Below are 20,088 nucleotides of genomic sequence, written 5' to 3'. Positions count from 1 at the left end.
ATTGGCCAGACCCTGCAGATGGAAACACTAGTTGAAGATGATTGGCCAGACCCTGCAGATGGAAACACTAGTTGAAGATGATTGGCCAGACCCTGCAGATGGAAACACTAGTTGAAGATGATTGGCCAGACCCTGCAGATGGAAACACTAGTTGAAGGTGATTGGCCAGACCCTGCAGATGGAAACACTAGTTGAAGATGATTGGCCAGACCCTGCAGATGGAAACACTAGTTGAAGGTGATTGGCCAGACCCTGCAGATGGATACAGCCTTATAAGCGCTGCATGGATTGCCATATAGCCTCACTGTTATTTTCAATCTCTTTTCAAGTGAAGGGGGAAATGCAGTTTAAATCTTTTGTTTAATCTAATTCATCTGGTTAAGACTGTCACTATTGTCAGGGCCACCCAGATGTGCAGCACTGGACACAGCTTTTTGTCACAACTAATTCATCTGGTTCAGTCTAGTCCAGTCTCTCTCAGGCATCACCTAATTCTGAACAGCTAGGAGATCTAGACTTCAGTTTAATCATGATTTATCTGTTACACCAGACAAATCACTTTATAAATGTTAATGTGGTTTGACTGTTTTGAGTGAAAAGCAAGAAGATAATGAATATTTAGGAGGTTTTCAGAGGATGAACAGTGAGGCAGATTGCCTGGGTATCCACAGGGTGTGCAGGCTTTTGTTCCAGCACTTAACTCCTCTAATCATCAAGAACTTGATTAGCTAGTGGAATTACTAAGGTGTTAGAAACAAAGTGCATTCTCACATGTTTTGTCCAATGTTTTGTTCTCTCTGATTAAAATGTGTGTTAAGGCAGATGCATGTATCATCATTGGAAATAAAATACGCTGTAGCTTTAAAAGGATCAGCCTTCTCCTTTTCCACAAAGGAAAAAAATACAGAGGGAGGGGTTTCTTCCGTGCCACTGGTGTGCTGCGTTGCTTAAGTCACAAGACATTACTCTGCTGTGCTGCGTTGTTTTAGTCAAAACACATGACTTACGAGTGATTCTGTAGTCGTCTTGAAAGGAAAGTGAGTTTTTAACAATTGTTTTTAATGTAGATACAATATTGTAAAACTACATACTTCAAACTGTATCTGTAGAATTCATGACAATTGGGAGTAATTTTCAAATCGATTTTGTAAACTTTGCCTTGTTTGTCTTTACCAGCCACGCTATGTTCATACAAAACTGTCTGTTGAGAAATGCAGATTGAGAGCTGTGACAAGGCAGGCCGAATGCCAATTTAACAGTAGTTCCAGTTGAATAAACTCACAGGCTCACTATATTCCTGCACTAGCACTGCTTATGTTTACATGAACTGACTTTATATAAATACATATGTGTCATTCTCATCTGTGAAAGGATAGTAAGTTGTGATTGTTTTGACAGACCATTTAGCCATGTCGTGTGCTATGAGAAGTCTGGTGGAGGATGATGACAGATACCTGAAGTCCTTCCAGCTGTTCCTGGAGCGCTCCTCTGAACACAAGTGCATGCAGGACTTTATCCATGGCATCCTGCCTGACATTCTAGCCAGGTAACAGTTCTGATATACTAGCCAGGTAACAGTTCTGATATACTAGCCAGGTAACAGTATTGACATATTAGCCCAATTATGGCTACAATTCCAAGGATATAACCCCATGTTAGACAGAACATCACAAGGGCATAACTTTGGATGTAATTAAGTCTGAGGATCTTACACAGTATATGTTTCATGGTAGTACTAGTACCTTTCCTGAAAGCACATTGCCCTGCCTGTTTCTTCCCCAGCATTGGAGAGGGAAAAGCCAACCTTAATATGATGGGAGTTGGAAGTGGAGCAGGTGAGAAAGAACCATGGTGTCACAAAGGATTAAACTATCATAGATAAACATTTGTTGAGCAAATTCAAATATTTACTCATTGTTTAACCCTCTACAATTGTAAGGGTTGAAAATGGCTGATTTGGGCACTGATAAAAGCCTAGATTGGAATGCAGTTACCAGTGACTGTACAGTAACATGCTATACATGTTCATTATTTAGCAGACACATATCAAATCAAATGCAGAGCGACTTACAGGAGCAATTAAGATTAAGTGCCTTGCTCAAGGGCACATCAACAATGTTTCACCTAGTCGGCTCGGGGATTCGAACCAGCGACCTTTTGGTTACTGTCCCAAGACTCTTAACCGCTAGGCTACCTAAGTTATGTCAGAGCTCTGTCTCTGCGCTTCATACTGCTGTATGGGTTTTGACCGTCCATCGTTCTGAACTTGAGCACCTCCAGTGGCAAGAAGTTGCCCCCATCCCTCCCGCTATTTGGGCAACGTTGGTGCATTTCTTGTTGTCTGAGTGAACTGCTGTACATTAAGAGGACTCTATGCATTTAGAAAGATGAGGATTATAATAATTACCGCTTTGATGTCCTATAAGCAAGCCAAACTCAAATGGTATCCAGTGTCAATGTTTATGATCACTATCTTGATGTACAGTTTACAAGATGACATGGCGTCAAACCCTGGGTTGTTCTGATCAGAAGGAGCCTATATTTGTTTATTGTGAAGAGAATTTTCTGCTGAACACACACCTGAATGTACTCGACTACTTTCTGTTCGCACCAAAATGGTGACCTGTTTCCCTGAATTGCATTGGGAAAGCTTAATGCTGTATTATCGTATGTTAGAACTTAGCTTTTCATGTTGGCAATAGAACAGGCTTTCAAATGATTCCCAGCTGACCCAGATTGGGATTTATAATGGACTGTTTTTGGATTGTGTAAACAACAGTAATGGTGGAGATGCAGCGTTGTTTCAAACATAACAACTACAAGTGTGCTTGCTTTAGTTCCTCAACGGCTCAAAGTGCTCAAAGTACCTTTTAGTTGAATCCTCTTCTTTTGAGTTATAAAGGTACGTTGAAATGACTTAGGAACTGAGCACACAGTGGAGAGGTGTGTCCCCACTTGGAGACTGTCATGAAGTTGGCCTGTGGGTAAGGTTTATGACCCCCCATAAATACCTTTCTCCCTTCCCCTCTCTCTCTGACCCTACTGAAGGACTGTTGAATAGCCTTTGTTAAATATAGAGAGTCTGGGAACATCAAACAAATGGGGAAAAGGAACCATATTTTGGTAATAAAACCAGTTGGAAATATGCTTTGGAACTAAATGAGTATGGATGTCAGTTCGGTTGTCATCTGAGACATTATGACTGATGACAGGACGACATAAACTGTACCTGGGAAAGTATACGCCCTCTAGTTATCAGAGTCACATGGAATTGTTATGCAATTGAAATGTTTGATATTGAAATTGTTTGTTAGGAGATTAAATGTAATTTTAGCTTCCAATTGAGAGAATTGGGTTTTCATAAGGAAAGTGCCCTGCTTGATCAGTGGCCCACCCCTGTGAAGAGACAGGGGTTATAAACGATGAAACACACCCTCCTCCCCTCGCCACTATATAAGACAATGACCAATGTTCTTCAGGAGTTCCACTACGTGAGGTCTGCAGCCTCTGCGTTACAAGGACACACATGTCAAGTACAGAACTAAGCCAACCTCGGCGTGAGCTTTGGTTGTGAATGGTATAAACTTTGAACTTATTCACTACAGAAGTGATACTTCCTAGCCGTTGAGTTAGCAGCGGCCGCTGTAGACGTGGGCTAGGAAAGGACGGATGACGGATCCAGTCTAACACACGACGAAGATACTACAACGTATCCAATTTACCAAAAGAGGGTTAGGGTTACTCTTGGCCAACCCGGCCAGCATCTACGACCAATCTACCGAAGCGCAGCTCAGAGTAAATATTTATTGCATTTTCCTTTTCCAAATGGGCGGTAATTTAGAATGCATAAGATTCTGTATTTACGATAGCATAGCTGTATATTACTAACAGCTAACGGCTCTATAAACGTTCTTCCGTGGTGCCCCGACTTCCTAGTTAATTACATTTACATGATTAGCTTAATCAGGTAATATTAATTACAGAGAAAGGATTTTATAGAATAGCATGTCATTTCACTTAAATCCGGCATAGCCAAAGACACGACAAGACACTAGTTAGTCCTCTCATTCAAACCCTTGTCATTGTTTTTTCTTATGTTGTACCTACCCCACATATTCTGATCATGTTACTGAATGCATCCAGAGTATTTTCAGATGTCATTATCAACAAATGTGGCGCAAAGAACATTAAATGTAAAATGCACATAAAATCAACAGTATAATGTTTGGATTGAGTCTGGTGTCAGGTGAACTGTTTTCTCCTCACCTTTTGGTCTAATACATTTCCCATAATCTCCAAACTGTTTCCTTTCAATTGCTACCATGGTTATGCGTTTCATATTTCTTCTGTAAGAAACATTTCAATTCAGCCCTATCCATAGGCCAATTCCCACAGGTGTAAAAGGGGTACCAATGTTGATACCAGGTGGAGTAATTAGCAGCCACTAATTTCAGCTAATCATAACTGATGACAAATGATCACTGATATCCATGATTTACTTATTGGGTAGCTGACATGATTAGTCATGATAAAATGACATGACTTTGAAACTTCCTGTAGATCTTACGCTTTATGATAAAATGACATGACTTTGAAACTTCCTGTAGATCTTACGCTTTATGATAAAATGACATGACTTTGAAACTTCCTGTAGATCTTACGCTTTATGTTTGGAAGACAAACACTTTTTGATATTTGCTTCATACCTGATTAGGATCACATTTATTTTTTGATTGTTGCACTGTTGAACACTTGTAATCATTCTCCATCTTGTCGACCTCTATCCAGCTGTCAGATACTCATTCACCGTCAGATACTCATTCACCTCAATGTCACCTTTCACAAGTCTTTCGGCAGAGTGAGTCTCTTCCTGGGTTTCCAGGCAGAGTGAGTCTCTTCCTGGGTTTCCAGGCAGAGTGAGTCTCTTCCTGGGTTTCCAGGCAGAGTGAGTCTCTTCCTGGGTTTTCAGGCAGAGTGAGTCTCTTCCTGGGTTTTCAGGCAGAGTGAGTCTCTTCCTGGGTTTTCAAGCAGAGTGAGTCTCTTCCTGGGTTTCCAAGCAGCTCAAGAAATGTTTCCATTACTCCTATATCAAGTTTCAATCCAACCAATGAAACTATGAGGACTCTGATTTACTTTCAGTTCACGGGCTCTGAATCTGTATCTAGTAGAAAAGCCCTCATTCCCGCACAGTGTTTCTCTTCCTATAATACGATAGATAGGAGGAACTTTAATGTCCCGAAGAGGGACATTGACGGATTTAAACACACAGTACTGCTGTATACAAAACTAGACACTGGTCATTATACACAACATAATACATACTGTACAGTCCACATTACCTGTCCTCCTCAGGTGAGAGAGACATACCTGTAGGATTGTCTCAGCTGTCCTCCTCAGGTGAGAGAGACATACCTGTAGGATTGTCTCAGCTGTTCTCAGGTGAGACCTACAGTATGTGTTTCTCATTTTACCAACATCACCTGTCCTCTCCTCAGGTGAGATTGACCTTGAGATGTTCTCTCAGCTGCATCTGAAGCATCCTGCAGTAACCGTGGACAACCAGGTGGTGGAACCCAGCGCCCAGCAGCTCCACCTCTATAAGGGTATATATAACCATACTAAATTATCTCTTAGGGTATATACACTGAACAAAAATATAAATGCAACATGCAACGCCGATCCCGCAGGTGAAGAAGCCGGATGTGGAGGTCCTGGGGTGGCGTGGTTACACATGGTCTGCGGTTGTGAGGCCAGTTGGGCATACTGCCAAATTCTCTAAATCGAAGTTGGAGGCGACTTATGGTAGAGAAATGAACATTCAATTCTCTGGCAACAGCTCTGGTGGACATTCCTGCAGTCAGCATGCCAATTGTACGCTCCCTCAACTTGAGACATCTGTGGCATTGTGTGGTGTGACAAAATTGCACATTTTAGAGTGACCTTTATTGTCCCCAGCACAAGGTGCATCTGTGTAATGATCATGCTGTTTTAATCAGCTTCTTGATATGCCACACCTGTCAGGTGGATGGATTATCTTGGTTACGGAGAAATGCTCACTAACATTAATGTAAACAAATTTGTGCACAAAGTTGGAGAGAAATAAGCTTTTTGTGTATATTGAACATTTTTGGATTTCTTTTTTATTTCAGCTCATGAAACATGGGATCAACACTTTACATGTTGCATTTTATATTTTTGTTCAGTATGATTACACCTCTATACGGGTATATAGTTCAGGATGATTACACCTCTATACGGGTATATAGTTCAGGATGATTACACCTCTATACGGGTATATAGTTCAGGATGATTACACCTCTATACGGGTATATGGTTCAGGATGATTACATCTCTATACGGGTATATAGTTCAGGATGATTACACCTCTATACGGGTATATGGTTCAGGATGATTACACCTCTATACGGGTATATGGTTCAGGATGATTACACCTCTATACGGGTATATGGTTCAGGATGATTACACCTCTATACGGGTATATGGTTCAGGATGATTACACCTCTATACGGGTATATGGTTCAGGATGATTACACCTCTATACGGGTATATGGTTCAGGATGATTACACCTCTATACGGGTATATAGTTCAGGATGATTACACCTCTATACGGGTATATGGTTCAGGATGATTACATCTCTATACGGGTATATAGTTCAGGATGATTACATCTCTATACGGGTATATAGTTCAGGATGATTACACCTCTATACGGGTATATAGTTCAGGATGATTACACCTCTATACGGGTATATGGTTCAGGATGATTACACCTCTATACGGGTATATGGTTCAGGATGATTACACCTCTATACGGGTATATGGTTCAGGATGATTACACCTCTATACGGGTATATGGTTCAGGATGATTACACCTCTATACGGGTATATGGTTCAGGATGATTACACCTCTATACGGGTATATGGTTCAGGATGATTACACCTCTATACGGGTATATGGTTCAGGATGATTACACCTCTATACGGGTATATGGTTCAGGATGATTACACCTCTATACGGGTATATGGTTCAGGATGATTAGCTCTGTAATTATATGAATGTACTGTTACTTCATATATCTTTATCTTGTGTAGTGTTGGTGTCCCAGAAACCAAACCTAGACTACATTAAATTCACTTGGAACAAGATGACGGCCACTGAGTTTGAGAAGCACTGGAGAGAGAACCATTTGACCAAGAAGATGGACTTCATTCACATGATACAGGTAGAACTACCCAGATGGAGTTACAGTTGAAGTTGGAAGTTTACATACACTTAGGTTGGAGTCATTAAAACTCGTTTTTCAACCACTCCACAAATTTCTTGTTAACCTGTTGGGGCTAGGGGGCAGTATTTTCATGGCCGGATAAAAAAAACGTACCTGATTTAAACTGGTTACTACTCTTACCCAGAAATGAGAATATGCATATAATTAGTAGATTTGGATAGAAAACACTCTAAAGTTTCTGAAACTGTTTGAATGGTGTCTGTGTATAACAGAACTCATATGGCAGGCCAAAACCTGAGAAGATTCCATGCAGGTAGTGCCCTGTCTGACAATTTGTTGTCCTTCTAGGGCATCTCTATCAAAAATACAGCATCTCTGCTGTAACGTAACATTTTCTAAGGCTTCCATTGGCTCTCAGAAGGCGCCAGAAAGTGGAATGAGAGCTCTGCAGTCTCTGGGCAAAAAACAGCAGGAGTGTTTGTGAGTGGTCAGGCAGGGAACACTGACACTGGAGCACGCGTGCACGAGAGGACAATTATTATTTTTTTTTTCTCTCTTTGAACAAATACAACGTCGCCCGGTTGGAATATTATCGCTATTTTATGAGAAAAATCACATAAAAATTGATTTTAAACAGCGTTTAACATGCTTCGAAATACGGTAATGGAATATTTTGACATTTTTTGTCACGAAATGCGCCGGCGCGTCATCCTTTGGATACTGACCTCAACGCACGAACAAAACAGAGCTATTTCAATATAACTATGGATTATTTCGAACCAAAACAACATTTGTTGTAGAAGTCCTGGGAGTGCATTCTGACGAAGAACAGCAAAGGTAATCCAATTTTTCTAATAGTAAATCTGAGTTTGGTGAGGGTCAAACTTGGTGGGTGTCTAAATAGCTAGCCCGTGATGGCCGGGCTATCTACTCAGAATATTGCAAAATGTGCTTTCGCCGAAAAGCTATTTTAAAATATGACACCGCGATTGCATAAAGGAGTTCTGTATCTATAATTCTTAAAATAATTGTTATGTATTTTGTGAACATTTATCGTGAGTAATTTATTAAATTCACCGGAAGTTTGCGGTGGGTATGCTAGTTCTGAACATCACATGCTAATGTAAAAAGCAGGTTTTTGATATAAATATGAACTTGATTGAACAAAACATGCATGTATTGTATAACATAATGTCCTAGGAGTGTCATCTGATGAAGATCATCAAAGGTTAGTGCTGCATTTAGCTGTTTGGGTTTTTGTGACATATGCTTGCTTTGAAAATTGTTGTGTGATTATTTTGGGCTGGGTACACCTTCTGACATAATCTAATGTTTTGCTTTCGCTGTAAAGCCTTTTTTGAAATCGGACAATGTGGTTACATCAAGGAGAAGTGTATGTTTGAGAAAGTTGAATTATGACATTTTGTTGTTTTTGAATTTGCCGCCCTGATATTTCACTGGCTGTGTACCGCAGGTGGGACGCTTGCGTCCCACGTAGCCCATAGAAGTTAAAGCTTGGTCGCAAATGGGTCTTCCAAATGGACAATGACCCCAAGCATACTTCCAAAGTTGTGGCAAAATGGCTTAAGGACAGTAAAGTCAAGGTATTGGAGTGGCCATCACAAGGCCCTGACCTCAATCCTATAGAAAATTTGTTGGCAGAACTGAAAAAGTGTGTGCGAGCAAGGAGGCCTACAAACCTGACTCAGTTACACCAGCTCTGTCAGGAGGAATGGGCCAAAATTCACCCAACCTATGGTGGGAAGCTTGTGGAAGGCTACCTGAAATGTTTGACCCAAGTTAAACAATTTCAAGGCAATGCTACCAAATGAGTGTATGTGATGAAAGAAATAATTCTCTCTACTATTATTCTGACATTTCACATTCTTAAAATAAAGTGGTGATCCTAACTGACCTAAAACAGGGATTTTGTACTAGGATTAAATGTCAGGAATTGTGAGAAACTGAGTTTAAATGTATTTGGCTAAGGTGTATGTAAACTTCCGACTTCAACTGTATATAGGGGATAGTGTGTATACTACAATATGTGCCATACATTGCTACACTGAACAAAAATATAAACACAACATGTAAAGTTATGAGTTATGAGGGTGTGTGCAATTGGCACACCGACTGCAGGATTGTCCACCAGAGCTGTTGCCAGAGAATTGAATGTTAATTTCTCTACCATAAACCGCCTCCAGCGTCGTTTTATAGAATTTGGCAATATGTACAACCGGCCTCACGACCGCAGACAACGTATAACAATGCCAGCCCAGGACCGCCACATCCGGCTTCTTCACCTGCGGGATCGTCGTAGACCAGCCACCCGGACAGCTGATGAAACTGTGGATTTACACAACCAAATAATTTCTGCACAAACTGTCAAACCGTCAAGCTTATCTGCGTGCTCGTCGTCCTCTCCAGGGTCTTGACCTGACTATAGTTGGGCGTCGTAACTGACTTCAGTGGGCAAATGCTCACCTTCGATGTCAACTGACACGCTGGAGTGTGCCCTTCACGGATTAATCCTTTTTTCAACTGTACCGGGTGAGCGGTTTGCTAATGTCAACGTTTTGAACAGTGTCCCTTGCTCGGCGGCGGGGTTATGGTTTGGGCCGGCATAAGCTACGGACAACGAACACAATTGCATTTTATCGATGGCAATTTGAATGCACAGAGATACCGTGACGAGATCCTGAGGCCCATTTTCGTGCCATTCATCCGCTGCCATCACCTCATGTTTCAGCATGATAATGCATGGCCCCATGTCACAAGGATCTGTACACAATTTCTAGAAGCTGAAAATGTCCCAGTTTTTCCATGGCCTGCATACTCACCCATTGAGCATGTTTGGGTTGGTCAGGATCCACGTGTACGAGAGCATGCTCCAGTTCCCGCCAATATCCAGAAACTTCACACAGCCATTGAAGAGGAGTGGGGCAACATTCAACAGACCACAATCGACAGCCTGACCAGCTCCATGTGAAGGAGATGTGTCACACTGCATGGGGGGGTCACACTGAATAATGACTGGTTTTCTGATCCACACCCCTACCTTTATTTTAAGGTACTGTATCTGTGACCAACAGATGCATATCTGTATTCCCAGTCATGTGAAATCCATAGATCAGATGAGGGCCTAATTTATTTATTTCAATAGGCTAATTTCCTTATGAACTGTAACTCAGTAAAATGTTTGAAAATGTTGCATTTTTATATTTTTGTTCAGTGTATTTATTTCATCATATTCAGTCTTATATCACAATAACATGATAGTTCCCCTGTACTCCATCCAGATGTTGTATTACGTGAAGGATCCAGGTGCTACAGTCACATTCTACCAGAGCCTCCTGGACAGGAATGGAAAACTACTCATAATTCTGGTGTCTGGTGAGTCAGTTGAGTTCATGTACCGTCAAACATTTGGACACACCTACTCATTCAAGGGTTTTTCTTTGTTTACTATTTTCTACATTATAGAATAATAGTGAAGACATCAACACTATGAAATAACTTATATGGAATCATGTAGTAACCAAAAGTGTTAAATCAAAATATATTTGAGATTCTTCGAAGTAGCCACCCTTTGCCTTGATGACAGCTTTGCACACTCTTGGCATTCTCTCACCTGGAATGCATTTCACGTGTACAAACATGCTTTTCGTACACGTGGATCCTGACCAACCCTTGTTAAAAGTTAATTTGTGGAATTTCTTTCCTTCTTAATGTGTTTGTGCCAATCAGTTGTGTTGTGACAAGGTAGGGGTGGTATACAGAAGATAGCCCTACTTGGTAAAAGACCAAGTCCATATTATGGCAAGAACAGCTCAAATAAGCAAAGAGAAACGACAGTCCATCATTACTTTAAGACATGAAGCTCTGTCAATCTGGAAAATTTCATGAACTTTGAAAGTTTCTTCAAGTGCAGTCGCAAAAATCATCAAGCTCTATTTTGAAACTGGCTCTAATGAGGACCGCCACAGGAAAGGAAGACCCAGAGTTACCTCTGCAGAGGATCAATTCATTAGTTAACTGCACCTCAGATTGCAGCCCAAATAAAAAATAATCTAATTTTATTTGTCACATGGACAATGACTGTTATACTTACTTTAGGTAGTTAACATGGAATTACATGTTACAACTAATTAATAATGAGTTACTATTAGAACTAAGTCATTTAATAGCATATATGTGGTGGTGACACTGTGGGGTTCTGTTACTATGGGAGGTTATAATGTGTATAATGTCTGTAGATGAGAGTGGCTGGGGAAAGCTGTGGAGGACCTTCAGGACCCAGCTGTGTAACACAGAGATCAGTCAGTGTGTGACTACAGGTGATATTAAAGCCTACCTGGACTCTAAGACAACGAGTTACCAGAGCTACAAGCTGCCGTCTCAGATGGACATCACAGAGTGTTTCACTGAGGGGGACCAGAGAGGAGAAATGCTTCTGGACTTCCTGACTGAGGTGTTAGACTTCAGTGCCACTGCTCCTCCTGAGCTGAAGAGAGGAGTTCTAGACCTGCTGATGACCCCAGACTGTAGCAAGGAGGTAGATGGGAGGGTCATCTTCAATAACACCCTGGAGGTGCTGGTGGTTGACCCTCTACAGTAACACAGGAATAGATCTCAAAAGGCTGTAGCAACAATGTGTATCACTGATAAACACTGAATATACAAAACATTAGGAACACTTTCTCTTTCCATGACAGACTGAGCAGGTGAATCCAGGTGAAAGCTATGATCCCTTATTGATGTTACTTGTTAAATCCACTTCAATCAGTGTAGAGGAAGGGGGGGGAGACAAGTTAAATAAGGATTTTAAAGCCTTGAGGCAATTGAGACATGGATTTGTATGTGTGACATTCAGAGGGTGAATAGGCAAGATGAAAGATTTAAGTGCTTTTGAACGGGGTATGGTAGCAGGTACCAGGTACACCTGTTCGTGTAAAGAACTGCAATGCTGATGGGTTTTTCACGTGTATCAAGAATGGTCCACCACCCAAAGGACATCCAGCCAACTGCGGGAAGCATTGGAGTCAACATGGGCCAGCATCCCTGTGGAACGTTTGACAGCTTGTAGAGTGTGCCCCGATGAACTGATGCTGTTCTGTGGGGGTGCAACTCATTATTAGGAAAATGTTCCTAACGTTTGGTATAATCAGTGTATAAAGTCAGTATTTCATCCATCACAAATAATGTTTGTCATGTGAAAACAATGTTTTACCTCACTTTAACAACACATCAGAACCTAAAACATGATACACAGTTTCTTTTAGGGGGACGCTACTTTGGTTTTAGAAGTGGGAGGGACATATCATGGCGGGGTGTCCTCCCCCAGAATTATTTTGGGCATGTAAAGCAAATTTCCTGCATTTCTGCACAAGCCGATATGACGCAAGGCCCTTCTAGCCGTCTCTATTTAGTACAACAAAAAGTAAGCAAAAATGCCCACAGTCATCAAGCCAGATAAGAGATAATTATTAAATATGTTTAAGTGATTGATAAAACTGAACTACATGAAAGGCAATTGAATAATCAATATTGTGTTGCACCTTTAACCAATAGCCTAACAAATGAACAAGACTTAAAATAATAAAGTACAAAGACTTTTGATTATCTTTATTAAGACATCTATATCAAATTTCAGGCAGACCGACCAACCGCATGCACTCCCAACCCCCACCAGTCTAGTCAATAACTCAACTCTTTCCCTGACACCCACCAGTCTAGTCAATAACTCAACTCTTTCCCAACCCAATTTCCTTCCAACTTTTTTTTTATTCCCAAGGAAAAGGTTTGGAATTTAAAAAAATAGAACACCTGCACATATACATTAACACACAGAAACAGCACATCCTCCATATAATTTTTTACACATTTTTAGCAGTTTTTTTTTATTAACATATACATTTTAAATACATGGTACTTTTATATAGAGCACTCACATGACAAAGATATTATATTCAGTACCAGTCAAAAGTTTGGATACCTACTCATTCAAGGGTTTTTCTTTGTTTTACTATTTTCTACATTGTAGAATAATAGTGAAGACATCAACTATGAAATAACACATATGGAATCATGTAGTAACTAAAAAAGTGTTAAATAAATCAAAATATATTTTATATTTGAGATTCTTCGAAGTAGCCACCAAACAAAGTAGACGAAATTCGAGCAAGGGTTCCCTTCCAGAGAGACATCAGAGATTGTAACATTCTCTGTTTCAAGGAAACATGGCTCACTCAGGATACGTTATCAGAGTCGGTACAGGCACCTGGTTTCTTCACGCATCGCCGACAGAAACAAACATCTCTCTGGTAAGAAGTGCGGGGGTGTGTGCCTTATGATTTAACTCCAGTGTTTAATTGCTCAATTGTAATTATTTTGCCACTATGGCCTATTTATTGCCTTACCTCCCTCATCTTACCTCATTTACACACACTGTATATAGACTTTTTCTATTTTTTTAATTTGTTTATTTCGCCTTAATTTAACCAGGTAGGCTAGTTGAGAACAAGTTCTCATTTACAACTGTGACCTGGCCAAGATAAAGCAAAGCAGTGCGACACAAACAACGAGTTACACATGGAATAAACAAACATAGTCAATAACACAATAAAGAAAGTATATATATAGTGTGTGCAAATGAGGTAGAATAAGGGAGGTAAGGCAATAAATAGGCCATAGTGGCGAAATAATTACAATTTAGCAATTAAACACTGGAGTGATAGATGTGCAGAAGATGAATGTGCAAGTAGAGATACTGGGGTGCAAAGGAGCGAAAATAAATAATAAAATAACAGTATGGGGATGAGTTTTTAAAAATGTATTTCACCTTTATTTAACCAGGTAGGCTAGTTGAGAACAAGTTCTCATTTGCAACTGCAATCTAACCACATTGTCCGATTTCAAAAAGGCTTTACAGCGAAAGCAAAACATTAGATTATGTTAGGAGAGTACAGAGACACAAATAATCACACAGCCATTTTCCAAGCAAGCATATATGTCACATAAACCCAAACCACAGCTAAATGCAGCACTAACCTTTGATGATCTTCATCAGATGACACTCCTAGGACATTATGTTATACAATACATGCATGTTTTGTTCAATCAAGTTCATATGTATATCAAAAAACAGCTTTTTACATTAGCATGTGATGTTCAGAACTAGCATACCCACCGAAAACTTCGGGTGAATTTACTAAATTACTCATGATAAACGTTCACAAAATACATAACAATTATTTAAAGAATTATAGATACAGAACTCCTTTATGCAATCACGGTGTCAGATTTTTAGGTTTTCGGCGAAAGCACATTTTGCAATATTCTGAGTACATAGCTCGGCCATCACGGCTAGCTATTTTGACACCCACCAAGTTTGGGGCTCACTAAACTCAGAATTACTATTAGAAAAATTGGATTACCTTTGCTGTTCTTTGTCAGAATGCACTCCAAGGACTTCTACTTCAACAACAAATGTTGTTTTGGTTCCAAATAATCCATAGTTATATTCAAATAGCTCCGTTTTGTTCGTGCGTTCAGGTCACTATCCGAAGGGTGACGCGCGAGCACATTTCGTGACAAAAAAATTCAAAATATTCCATTACCATACTTAGAAGCATGTCAAACGCTGTTTAAAATCCATTTTTATGCAATTTTTCTCGTAAAATAGCGATAATATTCCAACCGGGCAACGTTGTATTCATTCAAAGGCTGAAAGAAAAAAATGGAGTAGTCTCGTGAATGCGCATCTCAGTCTCACTGTCCCCAGGCTGACCACTTACAAATTCTGCTGCTGTTGTTTGCCCAGAGACAGCAGACACCCCATTCCACTTTCTGGCGGCTTTAGAGAGCCAATGGAAGCCTTAAAAAATGTCACGTTACAGCACAGATACTGTATTTTAGATAGAGATGCAACAGAAGGACAACAAATTGTCAGACAGGGCACTTCCTGTATGGAATCTTCTCAGGTTTTGGCCTGCCATATGAGTTCTGTTATACTCACAGACACCATTCAAACAGTTTTAGAAACTGTAGAGTGTTTCCTATCCAAATCTACTAATTATATGCATATTCTAGTTTCTGGGCAGGAGTAGTAACCAGATTAAATTGCGTACGTTTTTTATCCAGCCGTGAAAATACTGCCCCCTATCCCAAAGAAGTTAACTATTCATTATACATTCTACATCAATTACTAATTAGATAAGTTTCAGAGTGGATTCTTTACTCATTTACCTGTAATCATTTATTTCACTTATCAAAAGGTTAACCCAGCCGTGAGCTGCCCAGTGACTCAAGCCTACCAGATGAGCTAAATGCTTTTTTTGCTCACTTCGTAGCAAGCAACACTGAAGCATACATGAGAGCACCAGCTGTTTCGGACGACTGTTATCTCTCTCTCTGTAACCGATTAGAGCAAGACCTTTTAACCTGTTAGGGCTAGGGGGCAGCATTGACACGGCTGGATAAAAAACATACCCGATTTAATCTGGTTACCACTCCTACTCAGTAACTAGAATATGCATATACTTATTACATATGGATAGAAAACACCCTAAATTTTCTAAAACTGTTTGAATGGTGTCTGTGAGTATAACAGAACTCAAATGGCAGGTCAAAACCTGAGAGATTCCTTTACAGGAAGTGGCCTGTCTGACCATTTGTTGAACTTCTTTTCCATCTCTATCATTTACTAAGGATCTCTGCTCTAACGTGACACTTCCCACGTCTTCCATAGGCTCTCAGAGCCCGGGAAAAAAACAGAATGTCGTCATTCCAGCCCCAGGCTGAAACACATTATCGCCTTTCTCAAGTGGCCCATCAAGAGACACTAGCTTATGCGCGTGACCCCGACCGCCCCCGCCTTTGGGATTTTTTCCTCTGTTTGCCGAAAAGGAGATTCCCTGTCGGAATATTATCGGTTTTCTACGAGAAAAATGACGTAAAAATTGATTTTAAACAGCGGTTGACATGCTTCGACGTACGGTAATGGAATACTTTGAATTTTATTGTCAGGAATTGCGCCAAGCGCGTGACACTTCTTTACTATTTCGGATAGTGTCTGGAACGCATCGAACAAAACGCCGCTATTCGGATATAACGATGGATTATTTTGGACCAAACCAACATTTGTTATTGAAGTAGCTGTCCTGGGTGTGCATTCTGACGAAGACAACAAAAGGTAATGACATTTTTATAATAGTAAATATGATTATGGTGAGTGCTAAACTTGCCGGGTGTCTAAATAGCGAGCCCGTGATGCCTGGGCTATGTACTTAGAATATTGCAAAATGTGCTTTCACCAAAAGCTATTTTAAAATCGGACATATCGAGTGCATAGAGGAGGTCTGTATCTATAATTCTTAAAATAATTGTTATGCTTTTTGTGAACGTTTATCGTGAGTAATTTAGTAAAATGTTAGCGAATTCCCCGGAAGTTTGCGGGGGGTATGCTAGTTCTGAACGTCACATGCTAATGTAAAAAGCTGGTTTTTGATATAAATATGAACTTGATTGAACAAAACATGCATGTATTGTATAACATAATGTCCTAGGGTTGTCATCTGATGAAGATCATCAAAGGTGAGTGCTGCATTTAGCTGTCTTCTGGGTTTTGGTGACATTATATGCTGGCTTGAAAAATGGGTGTCTGATTATTTCTGGCTTGGTACTCTGCTGACATAATCTAATGTTTTGCTTTCGTTGTAAAGCCTTTTTGAAATCGGACAGTGTGGTTAGATTAACGAGAGTCTTATCTTTAAATGGCTGTAAAATAGTCATATGTTTGAGAAATTGAAGTAATAGGATTTTTAAGGTTTTGAAAATCGCGCCACAGGATAGCCGTGGCTGTTACGTAGGTGGGACGAATTCGTCCCGCCTAGCCTAGAGAGGTTAAACAGGTCAACATTCACAAGGCTGTGGGGCCAGATGGATTACCAAGACATGTACTCCTCAAAAAGTTCTACAACTGCACCATCGAGAGCACCCTGACCGTTGCATCACCGCCTGGTATGGCAACTGCTCAGCATCTGACGTAATCTGCTACAGAGGGTAGTGCATCACTTGGGCCAAGCTTCCTGCCATCCAGGACCTATATATGTGACGTGGTGAGGTTGGACCCAGGTGCAGAGAAGAGACCAGATGAGGAATCAGTGGTTAAGGATAAGCATAATACTTCACTGTGAAACGGTAGTTGCAGGATCACAGTACACTTGAAAAACAACAAACACTAAGTCTCAAACGCACACAGTAAACAATTCAAGCTTCTGCAAAGGACAACAGAAACACCTCTTTTAACAGGGAAATCATCATGAGTAAATTGGACACACCTGAGTGTCATTAATGTCTCTAGGATGGTCTCTGCCGCCCTCTGGTGACAGGTGGAACCATGACAATATACTAGGCGGTGTCAGAGGCAGGCAAAAAAAAATGTCAGTCACAAGTCATAGACTGTTCACTCTGCTATCTCACGGCAAGTGGTACCGGAGCGCCAAGTCTAGCACCAAAAGGCTCCTTAACAGCTTCTACCCCCAAGCCATAAGACTGCTGAACAATTAATCAAATGGCCACCAGACTATTTACATTGACCCCACCCTTTGTTTTTTACACTGCTGCTACTCACGGTTTATTATCTATGCATAGTCACTTTACCTCTACCTACATGTACAAATTACCTCGACTAACCTGTACCTCGCACATTTACTCGGTACTGTGTACCCCCTGTATATAGTCTCGTTATTTTATTGTTACTTTTAATTACATGTTTTACTTTGGTTTATTTAGTAAATCTTTAACTCTTTCTTGAACTGCATTGTTGGTTAAGGGCTTGTAAGTAAGCATTTCACAGTAAGGTCTACACCTGTTGTATTCGGCGCATGTGACATAGTTTTATTTGATTTAACATTTCAGCCGTGTTTGGCATCTCTGGGCAGGGCTGTAACACGTTGGAGTCTCTGGGGCAGGGCTGTAACACGTTGGAGTCTCTGGGGCAGGGCTGTAACACGTTGGAGTCTCTGGGGCAGGGCTGTAACACGTCAGCTGTGGTTGGAGTCTCTGGGGCAGGGCTGTAACACGTTGGAGTCTCTGGGGCAGGGCTGTAACACGTTGGAGTCTCTGGGGCAGGGCTGTAACACGTCGGCTGTGGTTGGAGTCTCTGGGGCAGGGCTGTAACACGTTGGAGTCTCTGGGGCAGGGCTGTAACACGTTGGAGTCTCTGGGGCAGGGCTGTAACACGGCTGTGGTTGGAGTCTCTGGGGCAGGGCTGTAACACGTTGGAGTCTCTGGGGCAGGGCTGTAACACGTTGGAGTCTCTGGGGCAGGGCTGTAACACGGCTGTGGTTGGAGTCTCTGGGGCAGGGCTGTAACACGTCGGCTGTGGTTGGAGTCTCTGGGGCAGGGCTGTAACACGTCGGCTGTGGTTGGAGTCTCTGGGGCAGGGCTGTAACACATTGGAGTCTCTGGGGCAGGGCTGTAACACGTTGGAGTCTCTGGGCAGGGCTGTAACACGTTGGAGTCTCTGGGCAGGGCTGTAACATGTTGGAGTCTCTGGGGCAGGGCTGTAACACGTTGGAGTCTCTGGGGCAGGGCTGTAACACGTTGGAGTCTCTGGGGCAGGGCTGTAACACGTTGGAGTCTCTGGGGCAGGGCTGTAACACGTTGGAGTCTCTGGGGCAGGGCTGTAACACGTTGGAGTCTCTGGGGCAGGGCTGTAACACGTTGGAGTCTCTGGGGCAGGGCTGTAACACGTTGGAGTCTCTGGGGCAGGGGCTGTAACACGTTGGAGTCTCTGGGGCAGGGCTGTAACACGTTGGAGTCTCTGGGGCAGGGCTGTAACACGTCGGCTGTGGTTGGAGTCTCTGGGGCAGGGCTGTAACACGGAGTCTCTGGGGCAGGGCTGTAACACGTTGGAGTCTCTGGGCAGGGCTGTAACACGTTGGAGTCTCTGGGGCAGGGCTGTAACACGTTGGAGTCTCTGGGGCAGGGCTGTAACACGTTGGAGTCTCTGGGGCAGGGCTGTAACACGTTGCAGTCTCTGGGGCAGGGCTGTAACACGTTGCAGTCTCTGGGGCAGGGCTGTAACACGTTGGAGTCTCTGGGGCAGGGCTGTAACACGTTGGAGTCTCTGGGGCAGGGCTGTAACACGTTGGAGTCTCTGGGGCAGGGCTGTAACACGGCTGTGGTTGGAGTCTCTGGGGCAGGGCTGTAACACGTCGGCTGTGGTTGGAGTCTCTGGGGCAGGGCTGTAACACGTCGGCTGTGGTTGGAGTCTCTGGGGCAGGGCTGTAACACATTGGAGTCTCTGGGGCAGGGCTGTAACACGTTGGAGTCTCTGGGCAGGGCTGTAACACGTTGGAGTCTCTGGGCAGGGGCTGTAACATGTTGGAGTCTCTGGGGCAGGGCTGTAACACGTTGGAGTCTCTGGGGCAGGGCTGTAACACGTTGGAGTCTCTGGGGCAGGGCTGTAACACGTTGGAGTCTCTGGGGCAGGGCTGTAACACGTTGGAGTCTCTGGGGCAGGGCTGTAACACGTTGGAGTCTCTGGGGCAGGGCTGTAACACGTTGGAGTCTCTGGGGCAGGGCTGTAACACGTTGGAGTCTCTGGGGCAGGGCTGTAACACGTTGGAGTCTCTGGGGCAGGGCTGTAACACGTTGGAGTCTCTGGGGCAGGGCTGTAACACGTCGGCTGTGGTTGGAGTCTCTGGGGCAGGGCTGTAACACGGAGTCTCTGGGGCAGGGCTGTAACACGTTGGAGTCTCTGGGCAGGGCTGTAACACGTTGGAGTCTCTGGGGCAGGGCTGTAACACGTTGGAGTCTCTGGGGCAGGGCTGT

The 20,088-nt window shown here is 42.3% G+C and overlaps 1 protein-coding gene across 1 annotated transcript; it reads left to right on the top strand.

Annotated features, from left to right (window-relative positions):
- The first annotated feature begins 905 nt into the window (after nt 1-905).
- LOC123729604 (histamine N-methyltransferase) lies at nt 906-12,876 on the top strand. The gene is made up of 7 exons (XM_045704963.1): nt 906-1,037; nt 1,399-1,546; nt 1,783-1,835; nt 5,496-5,603; nt 7,115-7,245; nt 10,548-10,641; nt 11,505-12,876. The coding sequence occupies exons 2-7, from the start codon at nt 1,410-1,412 to the stop codon at nt 11,864-11,866; spliced, it is 885 nt and encodes a 294-aa protein (XP_045560919.1). The 5' UTR covers nt 906-1,037; nt 1,399-1,409; the 3' UTR covers nt 11,867-12,876.
- The last annotated feature ends 7,212 nt before the right edge of the window (nt 12,877-20,088 follow it).

The sequence above is a fragment of the Salmo salar genome, chromosome ssa21 (genome assembly GCF_905237065.1).
Source record: "Salmo salar chromosome ssa21, Ssal_v3.1, whole genome shotgun sequence".
NCBI lineage: Eukaryota > Metazoa > Chordata > Actinopteri > Salmoniformes > Salmonidae > Salmo > Salmo salar.
The sequence above is the reverse complement of the archived record's forward strand: the minus strand, read 5'-3'. Positions and strand labels throughout refer to the sequence as shown.